A 13,631-nucleotide genomic window follows, 5' to 3' on the forward strand; every position below is an offset into this window, starting at 1 on the left:
TCCGAAAGACGGCACATCCGACAGTGCAGTGCACCCTCAGCACTGCATTGGAGTGACAGCCTAGATTTTTTGTGCTCAAGTGCCTGGAGTGGGACTTGAACCCACAACCTTCTGACTCAGAGGCGAGAGTGCCACTCACTGATACTCATATCGCCCATTTTACACCATCGCCTAAAGTTACATTTATGCCCATCACATATACTCATGTTCCTGTACAGTACGTGAGAGGCTGGCTGCTTGGGGACAAGAGCTATTCACTAACACAATTAGGCTCTTGAGAGGATTCATGAGCCACGCTCAGTGGCCAAACTGCACTACAATTAGATCCATGGCTGGACTAAAGCCCACATCGAGAAGACCATTGGGGTCCTCTCGTGCAACAATTCTGCTGCCTCGACAGGTCTGATGGCTTCTTGAAAAACTGTTCACAAAGTGTCCCATTGATACTGGTTTGCTGTACACTGCTGCACCAAAGAACGAAGACCTTCAGTATGATGAGGGAGATGACACTGATAACAGAGGATGGCGAGGAAGCCAGAGGGCTCCAACTCCTGCCTGCAGCCATAATTCTTCAGCATTCTCAGTGGACAAGCCTCAAGCCAACTTTGCTTACTCCTGAGCTCCCTCCCTAAACACCTCTGTCCCCACCTTCAAAAGTCTCCTCAAAACCTTCCCTTTTGATCTTGCTTTCAGTCATCTCCTCTAACTCTTCCATTACTGCTCAGTATCCACTGCTCTTCTGTGAGGCACCTTTGGATATTTTCTATGTTAAAGATACTATTTAAATGCAAGGTGCTGCATTGGTATGTAAAAGCAATGTAATGTAAAACCAAGGCACCCCACTGAGAGCTGCCGAACAAAGAAACAGCTCCACGCTATCTACACATGTAGACTTGCATACAGACTCCAGGCTATGGCGCTAGTACCCATTATAAATATGGATTGTGATGAACAAATGCCTAAGAATTGTTTTGTGTTTAAATAGCCATGTACTCTAAATTAAGAGAATGTACAATTTAAAGATACCTAACTTCTAATTTCCAAATATAGTACGCTGAGTTTGCAGCAAGCACTGTGAAATCATCAACTTGTGTTTGTGAGAAAATCTTGTTAACTGGAAATTTGAAACTAATTTTTATACAAGATAAAACACTCAAATAATGCCTATAGGAAACAATGAAATTGTGTTCCGTCTAGTAAGCAGATGTTGTTTAGTGTATAGGTCTGTGGGCCCTTTAAATTTCTGAATACTTCTGTATTTGTTGACTAGCTAACCAGATTATTTCTGTTGCTGGATATAGTGCTGTCGTACTGGTTTCCTTTGGGTAGCCGACACTGTGGTCTTAATATTTACAGGGGTCCCCAACGCAGAAAATATTGAAAGGCACTGGTTTATGAACTTGGGATTTATAATCGTGACAATAAACATGTAAAACTGCACATGAATAGAACCAGAGTCAATTGAACAAACAAAACGCAATTTTACGATTCTAACTATTTTTGGAAGTTTGTCTGTTGAGATCAGATGGGAAACTTTCCTGTGGTGATGTGATTTCAGGACAATAGTAACTGCTGATAACTGAATTTGGCTCCTTGATAACCCTGCCTGAACTTATGATTTTAAAAAAATATTTCTGTAAATAGTATTTACTGAGTGCCTAATAATCTTTTATTGCTAGCTTCTTACCGGAGTGAAGACACGGAAGATTTAGATACTTCCACTTTACTGTGCTGGTCCATTCCAGATTCTTGTAAGGAGGCAACAACACCAGCATGCAAAAGGTCCTCATCTGTGAGAAGGCCACGAGCAGCAGCAGCGTAGATATCCGGATTCACGTGATAAAATTCAGAGAGGTGATAGCTGGGATCCAATTGTCTCGGATATGTAGAACTATATGGGTTGTATGGGTCTGCCTGTAAGTAATTGGTATGCGTTGATCCAGTGTGAAGCTGTGAAGAAGGCAATGTCTGGTTGGAGGATGCGCTCCACTGAGAATCTGTTTCAATATTGTAGCTTTCTCTCGTTGTAAAATGGTCAGCGCTGGCTGTTAAATGCACCACTGAGGATGCACGAGTTTGGTAGACCTCTGGTATAGGATGGAACCTGCAAATGTGAATGTAACATGGAGCACGATACAATTTTTTGGAAAATATTCATGATGGTTGAACCAAAGCTGAAATAATTAGTAATAATTCACAGGTCAAACCTAAAGATTAATGATAGAATATTTCATGAGGTTCACAGGGAATATAGCGTGCATCTCTATCAACTCTTGGATAAATTAGAGCACTTTCAGTCATTACATGGTTTCTATTAACCTTGTTAGCAAAATTGGGTTAAAGGGGCAGTGGCAGTGTGGATATAAAACTGGCCAAGAGAGAGAGAAAGCAGAGAAGTGGTGAACAATTGTTTTTCAGACTGGATGGAAGTATAGAGTGGTGTCCCCCAGGGCTCGGTATTAGGACCATTGCTTTTTTTGATATATATTAATGACCTGGACTTGGGTATAGGGGACATATTTTCAAAGTTTCCAGATGAGACAAAATTGGGAAATATAGTAAACAGTGAGGAGGAGACATGCCAGATAGAATTTGACACGGAGGCAAGAGCTTGGTAAAAGGAATGAGGAGAGATAATATAAACTAAATGGCACAATTTTAAAGGGGGTGCAGGCACAGATAGACCTGGGAGTTCACATACACAAATCTTTGAAGGTGACAGGACAAGTTGAGAAGGCTGTTAAAAAAAATATTTAGGATCCTTGCCTTTTTAGGTAGCGACAAAAGCAAGGAAATTATACTAAATTTTTATAAATCACTGCTTGGGGCTCAGCTGGAGTATTCTGTCTAATTCTGGACACCACATTTTAGGAAAGTGACCCGGCCTTGAAGAGGGTCCAGAGGAGATTTAGCAGAATGATACCAGGGTGAGGGACTTTAGTTATATGGATAGACTTGTGAAGCTGGGATTGTTCTCTTTAGAGCAGAGAAGATCAGTGGGAGATTTAATAGCGGTGTTCAGAATTATGAAGAGTTTTGATAGAACAAATAAGGAGAAACTGTTTCCAATGGCAAGAGAGTCGGTAATCAGAAGACACACATTCAAGATAATTGGCAAAAGAACCAGGGAGGTCATGAGACATTTTTTTTACGCAGCGAGTTGTTATGCTCTGGAATGACTGCCTGAAAGGGTGGTGGAAGCAGATTCAATAGTAACTTTCAAAAGGGAACTGGATATATATTTGAAATGGAAAATTTTGCAGGGCTATGGGGAAAGAGCAGGGAACTATTACAAAGCTTTCACAGAACTGGCACAGGCACGATGTGCTGAATGGCCTCTTTCTGTGCTATATGATTCTAAATGTTTTATTTTAAAATGCAACTGCAAGTTCTCAATCACTTGGTAGATACATCTACTGCCCAGTGTGGTACTGAGCTATACAGACCACAAAGAGCCCAGGCTCACTCCATATTCTTTACAGAGTTGCCAGATCTCAGTTGGGATGCTATAACTGGTCTCAGTATCCTGGACTGGAGAGACAGATAGAAAAACAGTCAGCCAAGGTTCTGTTTCTCATCGTTATCCAGTGTCCTTCTGCGAGAAAAGTGACAGATAAGTGCAGGATCAGACTCATCTGTGAAGCTCTCCACAATATATGGGCTCAATTTTACCCAGTGATTTGCACCGTTTTTTTTTGGAGCAGGCTGCTTTTTTTGTCCTAAGTTTAAAAAAAAAACCACAGTTTCCCTGATCAATTTGCACCAGTGTAACTCAATTAGTTCCGATTTTTTTTAGGTACTTTTTTTTCCAGCTAACCTGTCACCCACGCCAATTCTAGCCATTTAGGCAAGTTTGGCCAGCTGAGCAGTTCTGCTTAGGCCAGCGTATATAGCCTCTGCAGAAAAGCCTTCTGGAGAGTTAAAGAAATAGGCACAGGGAAGGAAATCGGCACAGATAAGTGCAGCAGATGCCGTTACAGCAGCAGCAGGAAAGGCAAAAGAGAGGGGGAGAGAGAGGTGGGGGTGGGGTTGGTGGGGGTAAGCCTTTCGGGTGCAGTTAGGTATGGGGACCGGGAGGGAGGAGGCCATTCAGCCAGGGATAGGGGAAGAGGAACGGACCGGGTGGCCATTCGGCCTGGGCTAGGGGAGCGGACCGGGGATTCGGCCTGGGCTAGGGGAGCGGACCGGGGATTCGGCCTGGGCTAGGGGCGGGGTAGCGGGACCGGCTTTAATAATTGGAGGTAAGTTGCTGCAATATATTTTAATATGTTTTTAAGTTGATGCAATGTGTTTTAATGTGTTGGGAGCTGGCTGTATGTTTCACTTTGCATCCTCAGCTCGCATTGTGCCCCTGGTTACCGTGGCAACCCAATCTTTTTGGCACAGATCAAGGCTCCACCCCCAAAACTGAAGGACAGGTTAGGCTGTGCCAAAATAAAGAAATCCAACGGGGAAACTTAGAACATTTTTTTGGGGGCGCACTTCACTTTTTTGGGGGCAACTCTTCAAGTACACCAAAAAAAAAGCTTTGGGGAAAATTGAACCCTAAATCTTTATTCACACAATCAGACAACCACAATTAGTGCCAAGTGTCCAAATGCAAATGTTAAACAATGATTCCCAAAATATCCTAAGTTGCAATCAGGCATATATTTTTTAGTCCCCGGAAGCAACAAATCAGCTGTTGAAGTGAAAGTTTGTGCTGCAGCTTTGAGGATGCTCCCCTAAGGGACTTGTACAGAATATCACTGCACTTCATTTACTGATTCTCTTCTCAGTGCAGTTCATACCTGATTCTGCTGTGCTGTTCCAGGACCAAATTCTGTGCCCTGGATATGGCCTGTGTTCTGCATAAGTTCAAGCTTCTGCCTGCAGTGCACCGCCCATATCCAGGAACAAAGCAACAACGTCAGGCAGAAACTATGGCCAGGACTGGCAGTGAAGAGCACAGCAAATGAGATAGAGTACTCTTGTCCCTCACTCCTGATATTTGGCCACCCAGTGCGGGGGCAGGAAGGACCTTCTCGTGGGTCTGCTCCAAGGCCTGCCCACACGTGGCCACCCACAGGTCCAAGTTAGACGCTCTGGCTGCCTGCACCTCTTCCATGAGCGGTGTCCGGCAGTTCGCTTGAGGCCTTCCGCAACCGGTGGGCATCGGAAGGCATAGTCTACACAGAAAATAATACAGATGTGACGTCCGAAATCCGGAAACCTGGGGACAGAGGACGTTCCGGATTCCAGGTATTTCCAGATTTCGGAATGTCTTTGCCTGGGCCGAGGTAGGTGGGGTCGGGAAGGGTCGGGCGGCCGAGGTAAGGTGGAGGCGAGGTTGGGCGGCTGAGGGCCAGGGTGAGGTCAGGCAGCCGAGGTAAAGGGGTGAGGCTGGGCCGGGGCGAGGTCGGGCGAGCGGGGGATGAGATCGGGCGGCCGAGGTAAGAGGCGAGGGCGGGCCGGGGCGAGGTCGGGCTGCCGAGGTAAGGAGGCGAGGTCGGGCAGCCGAGGGCCGGGGTGAGGTCGGGCGACCGAGGTAAGGAGGTGAGGTCGGGTGACCGAGGTAAGGAGGCGAGGTCGGGCGGCCGAGGGCCAGGGTGAGGTCGGGCGGCCGAGGTAAGGAGGCGAGGTCGGGCGACCGAGGTAAGGAGGCGAGGTCGGGCGGCCGAGGGCCAGGGTGAGGTCGGGCGGCCGAGGTAAGGAGGCGAGGTCGGGCGGCCGAGGGCAAGGTCGGGCGACTGGGGGGCGAGGTCGGGCAGCCGAGGTAAGGTGGAGGTGAGGTCGGGTGGCCGAGAGCCGGGGTGAGGTCGGGCGACCGAGGTAAGGAGGCGAGGTCGGGCGGCCGAGGGCAAGGTCGGGCGACCGGGGGGCGAGGTCGGGCGGCCGAGGTAAGGTGGAGGTGAGGTCGGGTGGCCGAGAGCCGGGGTGAGGTCGGGCGACCGAGGTAAGGAGGTGAGGTCGGGCGGCCGAGGTAAGGAGGTGAGGTCGGGCGGCCGAGGTAAGGAGGTGAGGTCGGGCGGCCGAGGTAAGGAGGTGAGGTCGGGCGACCGAGGTAAGGGGGTGAGGTCGGGCGACCGAGGTAAGGGGGTGAGGTCGGGCGGCCGAGGTAAGGAGGTGAGGTCGGGCGACCGAGGTAAGGAGGTGAGGTCGGGCGACCGAGGTAAGGAGGTGAGGTCGGGCGACCGAGGTAAGGGGGTGAGGTCGGGCGGCCGCGGTATGAGGTGAGGTCGGGCCGGGGCAAGGTCGGGGAAATCTGGATTTCGGACCATTTTCCGGTTTCCGGACGACCCCACCATGGATCGGGTTTCTGCATTCTCGAACATTCCAAATTTTGGAAGTCTGGATTTCGGACACTCAATCTGTATACTTGTTTAAATTGATAAGTTTACTTTATTTCATGTATGATTTGGGGGTTATTGTTTGAGCCCCTTTAAAAAGGGGGAACTTTCGTTAGATTATTTTTGTTTGGGTTGATGACACTGGGGAATTAAGAAGTGTAGAGTACTCTTGTGAACTGTGGGAGGAGCAGGAAGTGTCTCTGCAGGGGGGAGTGTAGTGGCATTGTGAAGTGGGCAGAGGAATTGTTACGGTAATCTTTGGACAAGAGATGATCAGGTTCATCTGTTGACTGGATAAACCCAAATCGTTGCTTTTTTTTATTTTACAAATTTATCAATTGCGAAAGCAAAAGTGTTTAACATTCCCATTAATGCCTCCTTTTAATGTGAAAATTCAAAATTTCTCCGCCCCTCCACCTCCTCCCAAGATATAGAGTCAGTGAGCGTCAGGGAAGAGGGGACAGCATTTGTATAAAGTGTGTAGAATTCAAAATTTGCTGCTGCTGACTCGAACGCGAGGAATTTGGGGGCACACGTCTGCTCTCTGTCCCATTGCTTTATATGTGCTCAGGGACCTTTTGGCTAAGATCATGCGTAACTGACCTGACCAGCCACCATGACCTCCGGGTGGTTTCTCCCTGGTCAGGAAGGTATATGCTTGCTTTTTTGGAAACAGGAGGTGGGTGGGGTGGCTTGACCCATCCACCTCCATGGCACGAACCTGGTATTGCAGTACTTCCAGGAACGGTGCAGTGGCTCTAGGCCTTTTGGCTAAGAGCATTGGCGCAGAGTGATCCTTGGCATGTGCAAGGTGACCTCTGGCGTTTGTGATTTGACAAAGAATTGGAACGATTGGCTACGAATTTCAAAAAAAAAAAAAAAATATGTGCTCAGGGAATTAAAAATTGGCTAAAGTATACCACAATGTACTAAACTACTGTGGCGTCCCTTACGATTACCTCTGTACAAGCTATTTTTTATCTCCATCGTGTGTGAGGATAAGTCTTTTTAAGAAGAGCAGATAAACCTACTCTGCTTCACTGCTTGGTGTAGTAGCACCAAGCTACAAACCAGGGTGACCGCAATCAGCAGCTTTAAACCATGGTGGGATAGCCCACCTAATGGTTTCGCTGAAAACTGACAAACATTTATATTAAGTTACCGTTTGTGACCCTGCCGTGTCAGCATATCCTGGCTTGCAATTTCTCTTTAATCTGATTTGTATGTTCAGCAGCTAATTCCCTGTAAGATTTGTGGATCTATTTACCTACACATGGTGGTGCCAAACAGCAATTGTTTTCAGCACTTTTTTTTTTACAAAAATGTTCAATTATACAAGTTTAAAAAGTTGTTTTTTTAAATTGTCAAGTTCCCAATTTATTCATAGGATAATTAACTCAAACTGGATAAAAAAAATAAACGGTACAGAATTAGAACAAAAAGCAAGAGTTGAATTTGTATGGCCCATTATCCATCCGTCAGAAAGAAATCAAAAATGTTTCGGATACAATGAATTGTTTTAGTGGCTGGTAATATGCGGGCAAACACGGGAGCCATTTTGCACACAATAATCCACGAACAGGAGCAAGATGGATGGTAAAATGTGTATGGAATCAATCTTACCCTGATAGGTATAGGTTGCTACTGTGTATTAAAACATTTCAGCAGGTGAAATGTTTATATTATCCAGTTATTTATGGGAGAGCAACTTGCACACCAGTGCATTCTTTACTGAGTTTCATTTTGTAAGCAGAATATCTAGCTAGCAAAATTCTATGCTGTCATTGTCTTGTGGTTTTGTATTTTGCAATGAATGCAGCTCTGGGGTCAGAAGTGTTATAGTGTCATTGTGAAGAAGACGTACGATGTAAAATAATTGAAAACTGCAGTAACTTTATCTTATTCCAATAAAATAGCATAACAGTTACAAGTCAGGAGTGGTTGTACTGGCTACAGTGCCTGGAAGAAGAACCCACAATAACAAAAAGGTACCCGTGCAAACAGTGCATGCACTGTTTTTCCAAAGATAACCATGCAGAGGTTCTACCCATGGCTCTGTGAGTATATCCACCTCAAGATTGATGCTCAGTCTTTGTTGAGGTAGATTTCAGCCGAAGAGGCAATAGGAATGCAACAGTTGGCTTCTGCTGGAAGTCGTGTGTGTGGCCAGAGGGCAGGACACAATTGGGGGTTGAGTCACATATTCACAGGCAAGCTATCAGAGGGCACCTAGCACCCACAGAACCATACCGCAGCAAGCTGTCAAGACCTATAGGAGAGTTTCAGGGAGTATTGGCATGGGTCAAAAATGTGCCAAAAGGTTCCAAATCTCAGGCGTGTTGCTCTTAAAAAGCCACCAGATGTGTCTTCCAAGGGAGAAATCTGAGAGACAGCCACTCTTGTAGAACTGCCTGCAGCCTGTTTGAAAAGCATTTGCAAGGGGTTGGGATCAAGTTGCCCAGCCATCTTCCCGGACAATAATAATGCAAGAATAGCCTAAATATAAGTGAATCACAGTCTTTAAAAATTACAAAATAAAATGTGCTGCAAAGAAAAGCACAATTCAATATTGTACTTTAACATATGAGTATTCAACAGGTAACCATAAAGTGGGGAAGAGTGAAACTTGTACATAAAAATTACTTTTACACAACATTTTTACTGTATATTATATATGGACAGAAAGTCCTAAACAACTAATTTAAAATATTCTGCTCACCTTTCAATGTTACTTCTAACAGGAAGCTGATATTGTACTGGAGAGAAGATAAATGGAATCCAGGAGCTAAGTTGCAGGAATCGACAGATAGCCAGTCTTTCAACAGATTCTATCACTGAGTCTGACAACTCCAGGCAAAAGAAAAATCTATAGCTATCTGAATAAAAATAGTGTCAAGGACATTCAAAGCAGTAAAACTGTATATGGGTGTGGAAGATTCTGAATATCTAAATTTACATCTCTTATTTACATGAATATATTTCTGAGCTCATGAAAATGACTGCACTCCATAATTAAAAAATACCCACTGAGTTAACAGACTAAACAAAGATTTTATTAAGCAATGCACATAATTAAAGAAAATTGTACTTTAGAGGAGTAAATATTTATATAGCAGGTCGTTTGATATCTTTTATGCCATGGGGTTGATCACAATTTCTCTCCATCTCACCTGAAAATTCACACATGGTGCAATACATTGCAACTAGAAGCACTCTTCAAAGACAGTTGGCAATGTATTACATTGTGTCAGCTGTGGCTCAGTGGATAGCACTCTTTCCTCTGAGTCAGAAGGTTGTGGGCTCAAGCCCCACTCCTGGGACTTGAGCACAAAAAATCTATGCTGATACTCCAGTGCAGTACTGAGGGAGGCACTGTCTTTTGGATGAGATGTTAAATGACGGCCCCGTCTGCTCTCTTGTAAAAGATCCCATGGCACTGTTTCGAAGAAGAGCAGGGGAGTTCTCCCCCGTGTCCTGGCCAATATTTATCCCTCAATCAACATAACAATTAATATTATTTGGTCATTATCACATTGCTATTTGTGGGAGCTTGCTGTGCACGAATTGGCTGCCGCGTTTCCTACAACAGTGACTACAGTTCAAAAAGTACTTCATTGGCTGTAAATCACTTTGGTTGTGAAGGGTTCTATATAAATGCAAATCTTTCTTTTTACATGAGACACCTCTGGCTGTAATACCTCTACCATGTTATGCATCAGCTGAAATATCAAATGTTTCCTTTCTATTTTATTTCTCAATTGCAAAATATAGAATAATTGTTTCAGTATATAATCATAGAACTAAAAGTTCATATCAAATCCCAGACTAACTTCCAAAAGTATGGCAGTAATATCTAACATACAAACAGACCTTTCAATTTGATACTTCGGTCATACTGAGGGGATTGTGAAGAGTGCAGCCCGCATTCTCTACTCTGCTTTCAAATCAGCCATGATCTTATTGAATGGCAGAGTAGGCTCGAGGGGCCGTATGGCCTACTCCTGTTCCTATTTCTTATGTTCTTAATGAGACAGAAAAGCTCCCAAGATATAATCAGCAGGGTAGGCTGGTGTACAAAGTGTCTGCTCTTGAGGCAGCAAAATCAGTTGTCATGCTGCAACAGCTAATTTCCAGCCTCAAGGGATCTGGTCAGGAGATCACAGCCACCCCTTTCCCTGCCACTCTTCTCATTCTGCGTCCTAATTTCATATGTTACCCAACACTGTTGCTTTGGGCTAGGATGACACTCTCTGCTGTGGACAGCAGGTTGGGATTCTTGAACTAGTGAAAGGCAATTTCATGACTGATATCGTGGAATTCTTCTTCACACAAAAGAGTGATCAATGTGTGGAATAAAGTTGTAGAGGCAAAAACCCTAGAATCAGTTAAGAAACAATTGGGCAAAGAGATTTTTAACGCACTTTGAATAGATGAATTAAGATGGGCTGAATGGCCTCCTTTGTCCATCATTATCCTGTGACATCATGATGGATTGTGTCGGGAATTCCTGCCACGGTGAGGGACACGTACTCCATTCTTGGAGCAAAGTAAAGCATTAGGAAGGAGTAGGAGCAAGTATCAGCAGTGTGGAGTATCAGGGAAAAGGACAAAATGCATCTCTGGTTACTGGGCAGAGTGCTTACTCATTTAGCTTTGGAAAGTGAGGATATGCTGGGTTTGTTCAATCGGGATTAAAAAAAAAGGTCATTTATGTTTCCTATAATTGTTTTAGATTAAAAATCTATCAATTTTGAAATTAACCAGAATGTACCATTTTTAATGTGAAATTCTAAATATTCCAGAGGGAATGTCCCAAATCCTCCTTCAAAGTTCATACCAGTAGGTTCAAGAGGGGTGAGAGAAACATTTGGAAAAAATCTGTACAATTCTGAATTGCTGCCTATCCTCCTGGATCACCTTCAGTGCTTTTAACAATCGCCATTAAAACTACATTTCAGTTGAAAGAAATGTTCACATCTGCTGTATATAATTTAAAAAACGCTGACTGGGAGTCCAACCTGGAAACTGTTTGGTTATACATCTCTACTGTTACCAACTGAATAGCTGGAGAGCTTACCGGAGTTTTAACCTACTGTACTGCAACTAACAGAAAGGATACAGATCAGCCCAACAATAACTCCACAGATATGAAGAAGTACGGATGAACCCGGGATAACAAGATAGGCAACTGGGAGAAGTATCCAAGGTACAGCTGCTGTACTAATTCCAGCTACAGTGACGGTCCTTTTCATTTCAGAACTACGGCAGCTTAGTGTCACCATAGCAAATTGAACAGTTGTGAAACCACACACTGGGGTTTCATCAAAACTTAGTAGTTTTACCAACAGCAGATAAAGAAGTGCAGATAAAACAGCAAAAAGGACAGAGAGGTAGAGATATCGAATGGTGCCCAACCGTTGCTCCAGACGGCTGCCCAGGACAACTAACAAGGCAACGTTGACGAGCAAAGTAAAGATATTGCCATGGGAAAAACAGTAGCCCAGTAAGCGGTACACTGTTGGAATAAAACAGAATAGAAGATAGTTAATTTACATCTACTAATGAGGCAAATTACTAATACTTCAGCACATTTCCAAATTATATGTTTCGGCAATAATGTCAAGATACTGCTAAACTGCAGGGGTATACAGAAAATCGTGATTGTGAACAAAATGGCATTGGCACCATTCGATATGGTATTAGTCACTGACTTAACTAGACTTAAACAGGAAGAACAGCCATTTAGAGGAAAGTTGTCATCAGCCACAGAACAACATACTGCCATCATTCTTTCCTAAACAGTCCACAAAAGCTAATATCAATAATGCGCCCAGTTTTAAGTTCAACTCACCCATTGGGGCAGGCAGCAAAAACATTGCCTGATGTAGTGCTGAAGGACACAAATAGGTTCCGTGTCTGGTCTATCCTGAACTTGCACTTCTCAGGCAGTTGTACTGGTGGGGGAGGCACAACTAGCCTTCGTGTCCCTGAGCCAAAAGAGGATCAAATTGGCCAGGGCTCCCACCACTACTTGGTGGCCCCTAGGATCTTTCCCTGGTGGAAAGTGAATTATGTGTAGGTAAAGATAAGCTGTGGTGACTCTCAAACAAGAAGCTTATCAACATTACTAGGCTTAAACAGGAAGAACAACCATTTGGAGGAACGTTGTCATCACCCACAGAACAACACACTAGCATTAAAACAACATTATTGAAAGTCAAATGGGGAGAATCTTGCATCCAGTTACTATTACAATTCAGCAATACAGAATTTCCTTCCCCCCACCCAAATATTCTGGCACTGACTGCTTGCTGGGAATACTTCAGTGGTTGCCTCCCCATTCCCAACAAGAGGTACAAAAGTCAAGCCCACCCATCCCCACCCAACATTCACACTGCCAGCAAGCATTGTTGGATAGTGATCAGGACTGGGAATGTTGGCCAATTTTCTCCTCGCTAACCCAGAAATGCGGACACCAATTGTATTAACCCAACGTCCAGCTCTCCGAGGTCAGCTAACTCAGCAAAATCCAGAGATTGAATGTGTGGTACTTTACAGACATTAGAGTCCCCGAGATACTTAAACTTGCTTTTTTTTTGCTGAACTTTGTTTTTTCTTTCTTGTTTTGCTCTGAAATAATAGTGGTTGCAGGGCCGTTAGGTAACTATTCTGTAAATGTTATATAACTTCAATGGAGAGGCTTCAGGATATGTTTGTTTCGTAACTTTTTTGATCATGAAGTAGTACTTCACATTCACAATGCTCTATTAAATCAGTGTGCAATGGATTTTGCTTCTGCCTCCCCATATAAACAACTGCACTAGTTTTATCTAACAATATACACATGCAATTAATGATGATTAAGATCTATTACTTATCCAAATAGATACAGTGTCTGGATACTCTTGGACTTCTGAACTTTTACCCTACAGTAGTCTTAGCCTAAAAGAATGTAAGAAAATCCAGTGAGAAAAAGCCATTAAGCCCATCGTAGAATGGTTATAGCACGAAAAAAGGCCATTTGGCCCATCGAGCCCGTGCTGGCTCTCTGCAAGAGCAGTTCAGCTAGTCCCACTCCCTCATCCTTGCCCCGTAGCCCTGCAAAAAAATTTATTTCAGGTACTTATCCAACTCCCTTTTCAAAGCAGTGATTGAGTCTGCCTCCACCACCCTTTCAAGCAGTGCATTTCAGATCCTAACCACTCGCTGTGTAAAAAACATTCTTATGACACCTTCGGTTCTTTTGCCAATCATCTTAAATCTGTGTCCTCTGGTTCTTGACCATTCTGCCAGTGGGAACAG

The 13,631-nt window shown here is 44.2% G+C and overlaps 1 protein-coding gene and 1 non-coding gene across 3 annotated transcripts in view; one reads left to right on the forward strand and one right to left on the reverse strand.

Moving 5' to 3' along the window:
• The window catches only part of rhbdd3 (rhomboid domain containing 3), a 35,400-nt gene that overhangs the window by 3,854 nt on the left and 17,915 nt on the right, over window positions 1-13,631 (reverse strand). The window contains exons 2-5 of one of the 2 annotated variants that reach the window (XM_070887892.1): window positions 12,181-12,383; window positions 11,449-11,844; window positions 9,049-9,205; window positions 1,688-2,104 (exon numbers count right to left, since the gene is read on the reverse strand). In XM_070887892.1, coding sequence (XP_070743993.1) covers window positions 1,688-2,104; window positions 9,049-9,205; window positions 11,449-11,844; window positions 12,181-12,205 — 995 coding nt within the window. In that variant the 5' untranslated portion in view covers window positions 12,206-12,383. The remainder of the gene's footprint in view (window positions 1-1,687; window positions 2,105-9,048; window positions 9,206-11,448; window positions 11,845-12,180; window positions 12,384-13,631) is intronic. The other variant, XM_070887891.1, reaches the window with a different exon arrangement.
• LOC139270034 (U2 spliceosomal RNA) lies at window positions 6,891-7,087 on the forward strand. Its single transcript, XR_011594394.1, has one exon. It is a non-coding gene; the product is annotated as a U2 spliceosomal RNA (small nuclear RNA).

This window comes from Pristiophorus japonicus, chromosome 8 (assembly GCF_044704955.1).
Source record: "Pristiophorus japonicus isolate sPriJap1 chromosome 8, sPriJap1.hap1, whole genome shotgun sequence".
Classification (NCBI taxonomy): Eukaryota; Metazoa; Chordata; class Chondrichthyes; family Pristiophoridae; genus Pristiophorus; species Pristiophorus japonicus.